Source organism: Panicum hallii, chromosome 9 (assembly GCF_002211085.1).
Source record: "Panicum hallii strain FIL2 chromosome 9, PHallii_v3.1, whole genome shotgun sequence".
Taxonomy (NCBI): domain Eukaryota; kingdom Viridiplantae; phylum Streptophyta; class Magnoliopsida; order Poales; family Poaceae; genus Panicum; species Panicum hallii.
This window is the reverse complement of record NC_038050.1, coordinates 72366015-72378830: the sequence shown is the minus strand read 5'-3', so window position 1 is coordinate 72378830 and position 12816 is coordinate 72366015. Positions and strand designations below refer to the sequence as shown.

General features: G+C 50.0%; 3 protein-coding genes across 3 annotated transcripts; all 3 read left to right on the top strand.

The window, feature by feature from the left end:
* The first annotated feature begins 1334 nt into the window (after positions 1 to 1334).
* Positions 1335 to 5634, top strand: LOC112874139 (ADP,ATP carrier protein 1, mitochondrial-like). Its single transcript, XM_025937314.1, has 4 exons — positions 1335 to 1550; positions 3963 to 4456; positions 4557 to 4928; positions 5103 to 5634. Exons 2-4 carry the CDS (start codon positions 3977 to 3979, stop codon positions 5397 to 5399), a joined length of 1149 nt encoding a protein of 382 aa, XP_025793099.1. The 5' UTR covers positions 1335 to 1550; positions 3963 to 3976; the 3' UTR covers positions 5400 to 5634.
* A 430-nt stretch (positions 5635 to 6064) lies between these two features.
* LOC112876831 (ADP,ATP carrier protein 1, mitochondrial-like) lies at positions 6065 to 9252 on the top strand. Its single transcript, XM_025941013.1, has 4 exons — positions 6065 to 6221; positions 7496 to 7957; positions 8058 to 8429; positions 8642 to 9252. The coding sequence occupies exons 2-4, from the start codon at positions 7520 to 7522 to the stop codon at positions 8936 to 8938; spliced, it is 1107 nt and encodes a 368-aa protein (XP_025796798.1). The 5' UTR covers positions 6065 to 6221; positions 7496 to 7519; the 3' UTR covers positions 8939 to 9252.
* A 1307-nt stretch (positions 9253 to 10559) lies between these two features.
* LOC112873558 (fasciclin-like arabinogalactan protein 8) lies at positions 10560 to 12556 on the top strand. The gene has a single exon (XM_025936555.1). The coding sequence runs from the start codon at positions 11011 to 11013 to the stop codon at positions 12202 to 12204; it is 1194 nt and encodes a 397-aa protein (XP_025792340.1). The 5' UTR covers positions 10560 to 11010; the 3' UTR covers positions 12205 to 12556.
* The last annotated feature ends 260 nt before the right edge of the window (positions 12557 to 12816 follow it).

The window sequence follows — 12816 nt, the reverse complement described above, 5'->3', positions numbered from 1 at the left end:
GCTGAACTGCTGAGCTCAACGGATAAGCTCAGAATAATACTGGGACAGATCATATATTAACGCACGGTTTGGTCATCCATCTCCACCAGGAGATAACTGAAAGTAATTAATTGCTCCGCTTCAGTCAAAAGCGTGGCCTCCGCGCCTCAGGACCCATGTGCTAAGACTCCTACGGAGCAGTGGTTAGGTGTTTGTTGGAGGGAAATTATCAGCCAGCCTGATGAAAGCTCTCCTTCAACTCGTAGACTGCCCAGCCGACTTACTGGATGATAGCATCAGAACTTGCATGCGTATCACTAGCAGATGCGGATCACTAGTCTTGGTGTGATCTTTTCAAGTTCTTGCTAGAGCGCCGAACTACTTTTAGCGTGGAAGCTGGCTGAAAGTGTTGGAAGTGGAACCTTAAAAGGCTTCGCACTCAGATGCATTTTTTCATGCTTATATAATTACACAGAGTAGAGTGGTGGTGGCCCAACTCTCCGATGACTCGGCTGCACTGCACTACCTGTGATTCTGTGAAGGCTGAAGAGGGGAGCACTGATAAGATTAGGCTTAAAGCTGAAGCTCGTGTGCAGCGATGGCCACGAATCGTCACAACTCAAACACAAGCAGCGCCGCGTGTGGTGGTTGGTCCGATCCACCACCGAGAGATTTCTCGCGTGGCGGAACCATCAGATTGGTCGAAGAAGGACCCTAGCTCCCCTATGATTGGAATTGTTGTATTGGGAAAAAAGTTGGATCCAATCTTACCATTGGAACGAAAAAATATTCCACTAGAACAAATTGTTCCATTGGAATAAATTTGAAAAAAATATTCCATCGGAACCTCCAGGAGGAAAGAAAAAGAAAAATGAAGAAAAAAATTAGCAAAGCTGGGCCTAAACCACCAGTGGGCCGACGAAAAAACAAAACCGAGCGGGCCCGCACCCGCGCGCGGACGTTTCTGCGACCAGTCGGCCCGCACCCGCGCGCGCGCCTCGGAATATTGGCGTGGCGGCGTGGGTGGGTATGGCGCGAATCCACCAACCAGGCCGATCCGGCCAACCTCCCGTGGCGCAGTTAGTGGGCCAAACAACTTCATTGCTGGTGCACGTATCGCGTGGGCCGCGCGGTTCTGGCCACATCACCCCCGAAAAGCCTCCTCACCCCCCTTCTGCGCAGCGGGCTGAACACAGGATTAGGAGGCCAACCGTGAGAACCTATGGGCCGGGCCGTATCCTCTGCCGGAAGTCTGGAACCTTCTTTAAAAAAGACTCCATTTTCCATTCTCCTTGAAAGAAAAAGACTCAATTTCCTTCTTCTTTGGAAGGGGGCGTTCTGGACCTTCGCTCTTCGAGAAGAACATCCGAGTCTCCCGTGCCAAACCCCTGTCTCTTTATACCGTGCCACCTCATCTCACTGACCCCAAGTCCCGGAGCCCATCCGATCCCAACTCCGTCTCCCTTCCCAGCGCCGCGAGCAAGGGCGACGCCGGCCGCGACGGGGCTCCGCCTCGACCGCGGTGTCGGCGGGAACCCGGCTTCCGCTCCATCTCCTCACTCACCCCTCTGGTATGCACTCTCTCGCTCGAGCCGCTCTTGTCTGGTTTGTGGAAGTTCGACGGATAGGTCAGGGTTTAAGTTCATTTATAAGATGGATGGACGTCTGCCGTTTCTCCTGGAGATGTTTAACTGAGAATTGGGAGTTCGACGGTAGTATAGAGGACCGTAGATCTGGGTTTGGTGATTTTAGCTCCCATCTATCTACTCGTGTAGAGTGCACATAAGCACGATTTTCTGATGCGATGTTTTGCCTACTTCTGGAATTTCTGCCTCAAGATCTTCCACTAACTAGTACTAGCACATGCTTTTTAGAGGTTAATCTATGTGATCCTGGACCAGTAGCGGAGGACGAATTAAATTTGAGGTATGGCGGGCAACAAATTTGAGCACATATTATCCATTAAAGTATAAAAAAGATAAGGTAGATAGATAAATATGTAGTGTATTTATCAAAAAACAAGGTATGGCAATGGCCATACCTTGCCATGCTGGTCCTCCACCACTGTCCTGGACTGTAGCATCGGAATTACAAAACGAGAACTGAGCTTGCTGCCGCTCGCTGCGTGCTTTCTCCTTAGTTAATTCTGTCAACGTTAGATGCCCTCTAGTATATTATTTGTTTATGTTAAACTCAGAATTTTGCTATTAGCTGTTAATACTAGATTGGTTCATGTATCACTGCACCTTCGGTTGGTTAGGAGACACGTTTTCATCATCCCTTACTTTGATTGGTTGATTTGCTTGCCAGCTTTCAGTTAGATGTTGTAGTCAATCATGTTGCTGTAGGATAGATCAGCTAAACGAGTAGTCTCGGCCCCCACGTCGCCCTCGAGGGCGGCTCGGGCGGAACTGCCGCAGCCACTCTACAGCCCCCTCCGATCCCCTCCCCGCCCCTCGGCACCACCGGAGCACCACGCGGGAAGTCCGTGCTGGTGCCAGAACGGTGGCGGCGGGGCTCCCCGCCTTCCTCTCCACCTCTCCCCTCCCTCCTCGATCCTCCACGGTCTCCACGCAACTGGATCTGGCTGGCAACTACAGCCGCCGCCGGTTGCTCAACGGCGCCCAGATCCGCCCGCTACTGGGCTAGATTTCGTGCTCCCAGGGCGGAGAAGCATGGGGCCTCATCCTCCCGAGTCTTGGCAGCGGCTGCCATCGGCGACGTCTGCAACAGGTCATGGTGGTGGGCAGTGGTCAGATCCGCCTGCTACCCCACCGGATTCGGAGCTTCCTCGGCTGTCCCCACTCAGTTCCGCTGCAGCCCAAGATTTGGCGTCGTTGCCGCTGCTCGATGCTTGGCGTCCTGCAGCGGGGACGGCTTGCTGCAGCAACGGCTCGTGGGTGTGTAGCCAATGCTGCATTGTAGCACTGGTGGCGCACGACGGCGTGTGGGCATCACACTCTGTGCTGCGCCTCTACTCCCTACATCTGCAGCGGCAGCCAACCTCGACAACGTGGTGAGACTTCGATGGCTTGGGTATGGTGTTTGCTGAGCAAAAGCTCTGCACGGCTCAATGCCAGGCGCCGACGGCAGTGAAGTTCTTGGGCATCATCCCCTCCTTGGAGGCGTCGTTGCAGCATCCCTGCCCAAAATCATTTTGGGGGATTCGGGTGAAAACCCTTTTGGTCTCCTGGTCAAGTGGTGGCGGCGTCTGGCTTAACGTCGTTCCCTTCGTGAGGGCATCACTTTGGAGATCCCCTCATACTCTCATACCACCAACCACAAATGCTCGGCGTGCACTCTCGCTGGCTTAACTCGCATATGCTGTACTCTGCCTTGGGTCATCTGCTGGTGCCTTCGCTTCTTCGTTATCCATGCCACTTGGTTATGCCATCTCATCATATGCCGGGTTAGCGAGACCATGATCCCCTCTCTCGGATCTCCTCGTTCTCCTTTCGATGGTCCTTCCTCCATTGTGGCTTCCTCCCCTTGAAGGGTGTTGGAGGACATCGTTGGAATCCCGGAAGCACCTCCAAGATGTCTTTGATCACGTCTGTCTTTGACCTACTTATATCTGCCTGCTATGTTGACTTGAACCATCTACTCCAAATGTTGTTAGGTATCAAGATTTGCCATGTTGATCTTGAACCATATTTAAAATGCTGCTATGTCTAATTTTGCCTTACTTAAATGCTAGGATTATTATTGAGTTATCATACACTATCTACAGACTGCCAAAGCTTCTTGTCATGTAGACTTCTGCTTTCATGGTTACTTAAATACCAATCTTTTTTTAATTATGTTATTATTATCTTGATGCACCAGGGTACGCTTTATATTCCACTTAGAGGAAAAATCAATCTAAATGAAATACAATTTAGGGGCTGTTTGTAGTACTCATGCATCCTGTCTGTTGCTTCTGTGTATTTACTTATGGCGTGTTTACTTACAGTCTGACCGAAATGTGTCATGCTGATTGACAGATCGCTTCTTACTCATGGAAATGGTGGATGAACTACGTTCTACGTCTGTGGTCCAGAAGGTCCATGGGCAGTCCGTGTTGTTGAGCAGAATCTCTTCTTGTTCTGCCATGAATAACCCTGTATTCAACGATGCGTATTCTGCCTACAATGTGCCCCGGAGGTCATACCATGGGATGGATGCACCTGTTGGACTTTCCTCTGTCATGGCACCATCTCCTTTCTTGGCTTCTGCCCCAAAAGAGAAAGGTTTTTCTGGATTTATGATTGACTTTCTAATGGGTGGAGTTTCTGCTGCTGTTTCCAAGACAGCTGCTGCTCCCATTGAGCGTGTCAAGCTTTTGATTCAGAACCAGGATGAAATGCTCAAGAGTGGCAGGCTTTCTGAACCATACAAGGGTATTGGGGACTGCTTTACCCGGACAATCAAAGATGAGGGTTTTGTCTCACTGTGGAGAGGAAACACAGCTAATGTCATCCGTTACTTCCCCACACAGGTCTGGCATCCTATCCTATCCAACCCTTATTATCTGATGTTTTGTGATCTTAATTCATATGTTTGCATTAGCTAAACCTAAAGATTCCATCATTCTTCAGGCATTGAACTTTGCATTCAAGGACCACTTCAAGCGCATGTTCAACTTTAAGAAGGACAAGGATGGATACTGGAAGTGGTTTGCTGGCAACCTGGCTTCTGGAGGAGCTGCTGGTGCTTGCTCTCTCTTCTTTGTTTATTCTCTGGACTACGCTCGTACGCGTTTGGCCAATGATGCTAAAGCTGCAAAGAAGGGTGGTGAGAGGCAGTTCAATGGACTCCTTGATGTTTACAAAAAGACCCTTGCCAGTGATGGTATCCGTGGCCTCTACCGTGGATTCAATATCTCTTGTGTGGGAATCATTGTGTACCGTGGTCTTTACTTTGGAATGTACGACTCCCTCAAGCCAGTGCTTCTTGTTGGTTCCCTGCAGGTCAGCAATCTGAATATTTTGTGGGTTATTTCCTGGATAATTATCCCCAAATATTAGTGCTAACCTGTTTAAATCAGCACTGCATAATCATGTTTTTTTTCTTCCAATTGATTCACATGTGTCCTACCTTAAATATAGCCTTAAATATAGCATGCTCACTTGTGTTGTTTGCAGGATAACTTCTTGGCCAGCTTCTTGCTCGGCTGGGGCATAACCATCGGTGCTGGTCTTGCCTCATACCCTATTGATACTGTTCGCCGCCGCATGATGATGACATCTGGTGAGGCTGTCAAGTACAACAGTTCCATGGATGCTTTCAAGCAAATTATCGCAAAGGAGGGTACCAAGTCCCTCTTCAAGGGTGCTGGCGCGAACATCCTCCGTGCTGTTGCTGGCGCTGGTGTCCTTGCTGGGTACGACAAGCTCCAGGTGATTGTCTTCGGCAAGAAGTACGGGTCTGGCGGCGGCTAAGAGTAGATGATGATGATGATGATGATGAACAACAAACAGGATGTTTTAGGTGCTTTTAAATAACACACACATGGACTGCGGAAACCATTTTTAAATTCAGCACTTGCAGAGGTTGTTGACTTGGTTTGTAATGCGGTTGACACCGCTTCTCTTTTTGCGTGGGAGATTGAAATAAGTGAAGTTAGAAATTGCAGTCTTGCAGACCTTAAATCATGGTAGTCTCGTGGTGGATTGATGTTTGCTTGTATTGGTTCCATTTGGTTTTCGCGTGCAAATGGTTGCTCGAATGGGACCTATGCAGGTTCCAGAATCCCAGTCCCCTTCCATAAGAGTTTATTTTATTCCTGGAATTGTTCAGAATTAGTGAATTACGGCTCTTACATTGAGTTGTTCTCTCATCGTACATAGTGAGGCTCTTCATAGTGAACGACGGATCTTATTTTTCGAAACTTGTGAAGCCACGCTAGCCATAGATGTCGTTGGATTCGTCATACGTATACTCGTATCCCAGCCGATCGCTTCCTTCCAATAGTTTCTCGCGTCGAAAAAAAGGAAAAATATTTCGGGTTCCTACCAGTTACATTCCTTATCAGCCCATATTAGATACGGACCAGCCCAAGTCGGACAACTCGGAGGGTTAAACCTAGCATTCGTCTATCGCTGCCTCACAACGCTCGCCTCCGCCGCATTTGCTCTCGACTCTCTTCAGTCGCCACTCCTCTGGCGGCCCCCTTCACCGGCGGAGAACTGCTGTCGGCGAGCCCCTTCACCGTCTGGGGCCGGCTGGCGGCGACCTCCTTCGTTGGTGCCTTGGGTCTGCAAGTAAGATCCCCTGTGCCTCGCTACTTGTTATGTCTTACTCCCCATCTGTTGAAGGTGACGAGTCTACCCTAGAGAAACCAGCGCTAGATGAAGACTAGTACGATTGCCATCTGTTGACTAGTGAAATTATTTAGCCGTATCCCCTGTCATTTCTTTTGGAAAATGAAGAATCAATGTATCTGTTGCGTGTCGCGTCCGTATCTGAGCATCATAGGCTGCAAGTTTCTGCTTCCTTGAAATTCGTCTCAGCCACTGGTTTTGGTTCCATTTGAGTTGTGAGTTCTTTTGAATTTTAGGATACCAATGTATTGTGTATGTTCATGTTTGTTGAGTGCCTGACAGACTGATCTGACACAATAAGCTATCTATGTTCATGTTTCTAAACAACTGGCAGCTGATTTTACAATAAAACTTGCTGACATTATCCCTGCACGTTGCTGCATGAATGTAACTGTAATGTATGCATAGTTTGGGATTCGTATGGAATTAAAGGAGAGAAGGGAGAAAAGGATAGCAAATCTTGCATGTTGCTGGAGAGAGATAGATGTGATCTTGTCCTTTGCTTAAGGTAGGGAGAAGAAAGATGGATGTGCTTAGTTGGGTGGAAAGATGGGAGAATAAAGCTGTGTGTGAGGGGCATTAGGAGAACAAAATGAAGAAAATATACCTTTTAACTTTGACCAAAGAGGACACATGGCCAGTATTCTAGATTCATCTGAATACATGTTAATTTAGAGAACCTAAACCATCAGATGGCCATCCTACATTTGACATATTTCTGAATGATGTGACATTCTCTTACAAGATAAAGATACTATTGTGCTTCATTTTCCATGTCGAGCTTGAAATATGTACTGCTATGCAGCTATTTGGATGTTGATGCTTATGACTTTAAGTTCAGCACATGGCAGACCTCTCCTTTTCTGACCTCCCATTCGTATATTTCTTCAGTTCCTCTTTTTTTCGCTAGGAGGAATTCAATTGAAACCAAAAATACTTTTCCATGCTTTTGGGTGTCGTTAGAAGTATCCATTTGTCCACTTTGGATCGTCTATATATATCCTGTGTTCATATACTTGTTTGTTTGGTAGATTCTTGAGTTAATTACATATTTTGATGCAAACTTTTTTTATGTTGTTATTATTATGGTGTTACCTTGATGCACCAGGTATACATTGTTATTTTTGTATGTGGAGTGTATGCTGTGTTCTTGTTGCTACTTTGTTTGATTAGCTTGCAGTCTAACCGAAATGTCTTGTGTTGTTTTTTGACAGGTTGCTTCTAGCTTTTGTGAAAAAATGGAGCATGAACTATGTTCTCCATCTGGGATCCAGAGGGTCCATGGGCAGTCCGTGTTGTTGAGCAGAATCTCTTCTTATTCTGCCATGAATAACCCTGTATTCAACAATGTGCCCCCGAGGCCATATCATGGGATGAATGCAACTGTTGGGCCGTCCCCTGTCTTTGCTTCTGCCCCCAAAGAGAAAGGTTTTTCTGGATTTATGATTGACTTTCTGATGGGTGGAGTCTCTGCTGCTGTTTCCAAGACAGCTGCTGCTCCCATTGAGCGTGTCAAGCTGTTGATTCAGAACCAGGATGAGATGATCAAAAGTGGTAGGCTTTCTGAACCCTACAAGGGTATTGGTGACTGCTTTGCCCGGACGATGAAAGATGAGGGTGTAATCTCACTGTGGAGAGGAAACACAGCTAATGTCATCCGTTACTTCCCCACACAGGTCCCACACCCTATCCTATCCAACCCTTATTTGCTAATTATTTGTGATCTTAATTCATATGTTTACATTAGCTAAACCTAAAGATTCCATCCTTCTTCAGGCATTGAACTTTGCATTCAAGGACCACTTCAAGCGCATGTTCAACTTCAAGAAGGACAAGGATGGATACTGGAAATGGTTTGCTGGAAACCTGGCTTCTGGAGGAGCTGCTGGTGCTTGCTCTCTCTTCTTTGTTTACTCTCTGGACTATGCTCGTACGCGTTTGGCCAATGATGCCAAGGCTTCAAAGAAGGGTGGTGAGAGGCAGTTCAATGGACTTGTTGATGTTTACAAAAAGACCCTTGCCAGTGATGGTATCCGTGGCCTCTACCGTGGATTCAATATCTCTTGTGTGGGAATCATTGTGTACCGAGGTCTTTACTTTGGAATGTACGACTCCCTCAAGCCAGTGCTTCTTGTCGGTACCCTGCAGGTCAGTAACTTGAACAATGTTTGTGCTGTTTCTTTGAGTCGTACCCTTACATTAGGATGGCCCTGCATTGAATTGACACCGCTATCCATATTCTAGTTTTTTCTCATATTCGCAGATTGATTTGCAGCTCTTTCCCTTTGACCTGAAATGCATTCGGGTCTTTTGCTGAAATTTGATATAATGTTTACTCATTTGTGCTGTGTATTCTTCAGGACAACTTCTTTGCCAGCTTCTTGCTCGGCTGGGGTATAACAATTGGTGCTGGCCTTGCATCATACCCCATTGACACTGTTCGCCGTCGTATGATGATGACATCTGGTGAGGCTGTCAAGTACAACGGTTCCTTGGATGCCTTCAAGAAGATTGTTGCAAAGGAGGGCACCAAGTCCCTCTTCAAGGGTGCTGGTGCGAACATCCTCCGTGCTGTCGCTGGTGCTGGTGTCCTTGCTGGGTATGACAAGCTCCAGGTGATCGTCTTTGGCAAGAAGTATGGGTCTGGCGGCGCCTAAGAGTAGATGATGGTGAACAAAAGACAGATGTTTAGTTGGTGCCTTGGCATAGCTTATGTGGACCATGGACACCATTTCTAAATCTAGCACTTGCAGAGACTCGTGACTGGTATTGTTATGCGGTTTGGATTCCGTGGCTCGTCGTTTTCTGGAGATCCGAAATAAGCGACTGAGTTAGAAATTGCGGACCTTAATGCTTGGAGACATGTTCATCTCCATTGTGACTTTACCTGTGCTACATCTTTTTGCTGGATGATGGATTGCATGGTCTAATTTGACATTTCTTGCAGACACCGCGGTTGAACTTTGTTGAATCTCTTCTCAGATGTTACACAATGTTGCGAAAATGTTTGTCGTGAGGGATAAATCAACATTTTGTTTTCAATTCATTTTCTCACCTGATTGTTTGGCGTTTCATCTTAGATCATCTGCTCGTGACCCCTGAATCACTGCATGAACATGCACTTATACTAATAGTGTTCTTTCTCTTGCACTGTACCAGTACATAATTTTGCTCACTGAGCAGAGACCTGTACAGGTTTAGGCAAAGAGAATGGATGGTGTCTTTGTTTCAAGCTTTATGCTGTTCTCCTGCATCTCCTCTTCCAGTTAGTAAAAACATCATGATATGTTATCTCTGTCCCTGTGGGATGCAAGAGTTAACATGCAAAAGGGTTCTTGTGGGATGGAGGCGGCGGCGGCATTTAGTTCCAAGGAGACGAGGACAAGAAGGATCTGAGACCAGCAGAGGGAGAAATTAAACAGAAAAAAAAGGAGAAACTGGGTTCAGTTCATGCCGTCGGTGCAGATGCGAGCTTAAGCTCAGCTCGTTGCTGTCATCAGTTGGATGAATGGATGGATGACTTGTTACCTACCTCCTGTTGCGCGCACGACGGCCCAGCCTTACCGTTGGAGCATCCATTCGTGATTGCGACGTAGCTTGAGTATCACGGGCCTCACGGAATTTTCTAGCCCCAGATCCCAGAGGCATCCGCTTCCGCGCCCCTGGATACCGATCCAACGGTGGACACCGATTTCTGGGTGTCGGTTGCCGCCGGAAGAGGGCAAAGAAAGGCCCGGCAGAAGAACCGGGGGAGGAAGGGACACACCTTTCAGTGCGGTCTACGGCCTCATTATTGGCACGAAAATGATGAGGATTTATCTCAGCGTCCTGTGCACTGCTGCTCTCGAGCAAGGTTAATAATACAGCTAGCTGCTGACCGTAAAAATCTTTGCAGCTTATTTCTCACTCTACCGTATAATAGTTAGCCTTTTATCATTCATAAATAGTCCACTTGTCTCTCTTATAAAAATTTTTACAAAATTTTTACAAAATTTTTTAGTTCTTATATCGTTTTTTATTCTTATATCGAAGCTGGTTGTAAACTTACAGCCGGCTTCATTTTTCTCTTCACTCCTCTCTTGTCCACGTCAGCCTTCGGTGTGCTTGCAGCTCTTATCCGTCGGCGCGTCGGCTTTTGATGTGGTGGCCTGCCGCCTCGTGCTCTTCTCATCTCACTCACATGGACATGAATCGGACGCAACGTCCGTTTCAGTGGCCTCTTACTCAGCTCACCGCTTGCATTGCAGATCTACAAAGCTGAGAAGCAAATACTCGGAGAGCAGTAGAAAAATGAGCCCAGGGGAGCAACGAGTGCCATCATCACGTGTGCTCTAGCAAATGGGCCAGTAGAAAAATCATCCGCCTCGGGACGATCGACGAGATGCTGCGTGCCGCGCGCGCACCAAGCGAAAGAAAACGCAAACCAGATGGCGAACCGGGCCCGGATGCCAGCCTCAGACGGCGATCGCTGCCGCCGTCGTCCCCACCGGTGGTCGTCCTCCTCCCCACTTGCCAAGCTGTGCGCTCGCTCACTGTGCGAGACGGCCGCACCGCACTACCGTCCGCGAGCTCCGAGCCTCACCAACCTCGCGAACCGTAGTTAATTAGCAGCTCGTGGCCTGTGACAGGCTGGCAGCTCATCGGCATCACTCGTCTTGCGAAAACCACCAAAGTAGAGTAGCTAGCTCAGTTCATCAGGGTGGTGCGAGAGGTGCTGCCGCGCGCGGCCATGGCGATGCGGCGGGTCGTGGCGGCGGCGGCGCTGTTGGCCTGCGTCCTGCTGCCGATGGCGGCGTCGCCGGTGAGCGGGCGCAACATCACGGCCATCCTCGACGGGTACAAGGAGTACAAGCTGTACAACAAGTACCTGTCGGAGACGAAGGTGTGCGACGAGATCAACTCACGGCAGTCAACGTCGATGACCATCCTCGTGCTCTCCAACGACGCCATGACCACGCTCGCCTCCGACGCCGGGGACTCGCTCCCCGCCATCAAGAACGCGCTCCGCCTCCACTCGGTGCTCGACTACTACGACCGCAAGAAGGTCAAGAAGTACGGCGACGAGAGCGCCGCCACGCTCTACCAGGCCACCGGCGACGCCGCCAGCACCACGGGGAACGTCAAGGTCGTCGACCAGGAGGACAAGAACTACGGCTTCTCGGCCGCCACGCCCGGCGGCAGGATCTGCACCGTCACCAAGGAGGTGGAGACCCACCCCTTCAAGTTCGCCATCCTCGAGGTGACGGCGCCCATCGAGTTCGACGGCCTCTTCGACACCCCGTCCACGTCCAACCTCACCCGGCTCCTCGAGCGCGCCGGCTGCAAGGTGTTCGCGTCGCTCGCCGCCCGCTCCGGCGTGCTCAAGACGTACGAAGCGGCCATGGACAAGGGGCTCACCCTGTTCGCGCCCAACGACGACGCGTTCCAGGCCAAGGACGCGCCCGACGTCAAGAGCATGTCCAGCGCCAACCTCACCAAGCTCCTCCAGTACAACGCGCTGCCGTCGTACTACACCAAGACGTCGCTCAAGTTCGTCAAGGGCACGCTCCGCACGCTGGCCACCACCAAGGCCGGCGTCACGGTGGTCGCCAAGGGCGACGACGTCTCCCTCGACACCGGCAAGAGCAAGTCCCGCGTGGCGGACACGGTCGTCGACAGCGTGCCCTTCTGCCTGCTCACCGTGGACAGCCTCCTGGTGCCGCCGGAGCTCTACGTCGGCGCACCGGAGGCCGCCCCGGCGCCGGCGCCCGCAGAGGCGCCACAGGGCTCTCCGCCCGCGACGCAGCCGGCGGACGCCCCGTCGGTGGCCGCGGACCACGCGGCGGACCACAAGACCAAGAAGCCGTCGTCCTCTGACGCCTCGCGGCCGATCGGCGCGCTCGCCGCCGCGTGCTCCGTCGTGCTGGTGTCCCTGTTGTTGTGATGGAGGGAGCTGAACGCGGGCAGCACATTCAGATTCAGCGTTGCCTGACAGCTCGCCTCCTTCACCAAACACAATACTCCGTTTCGTTTCCCCTGTGATCTTTTCCTCCGTCTTGTTCTCGATCGGCCGTTCGTTGATTGGATTTGTTGCTGCATTGCGATTCCTCTGTGTAATTTGAGCAAACACTGTAAATTATTTTCTCTTCCTATTTTTCGTGATAGTTTCAGAACACATTCTCCGGTTGCAGAACAGCATCCCCTGCAGATGATAAGTGTCTCTCTGCAGCAAGTATTCATTCAGACTTCCAACACCTCCTCTGAAGTCTGAAACTCTGAATATTTTATTTCCGATTGTCCTGTCTTCTCTTCCACGTCACATCTGGATGCGGCTTTTGCAGCGCCATGAGTGTGCGCTCCTGCCGGTGTGGTCGCGCGGATGATGGAGCGTGCGGCGGCGTGGTTTCTGATTGCTGCACCACCCCTACCGCCTTGAGAGCGCCTGACGCATCGCGACGCCGCGAGCGGCCCTGCCCATACAGCGTTTGCGGAGACGGAGGTTTTCCTATGCTCGCGTCGTCGAGGACTGGTCGTGCTCCTCTCCAGCTCTCCCCCG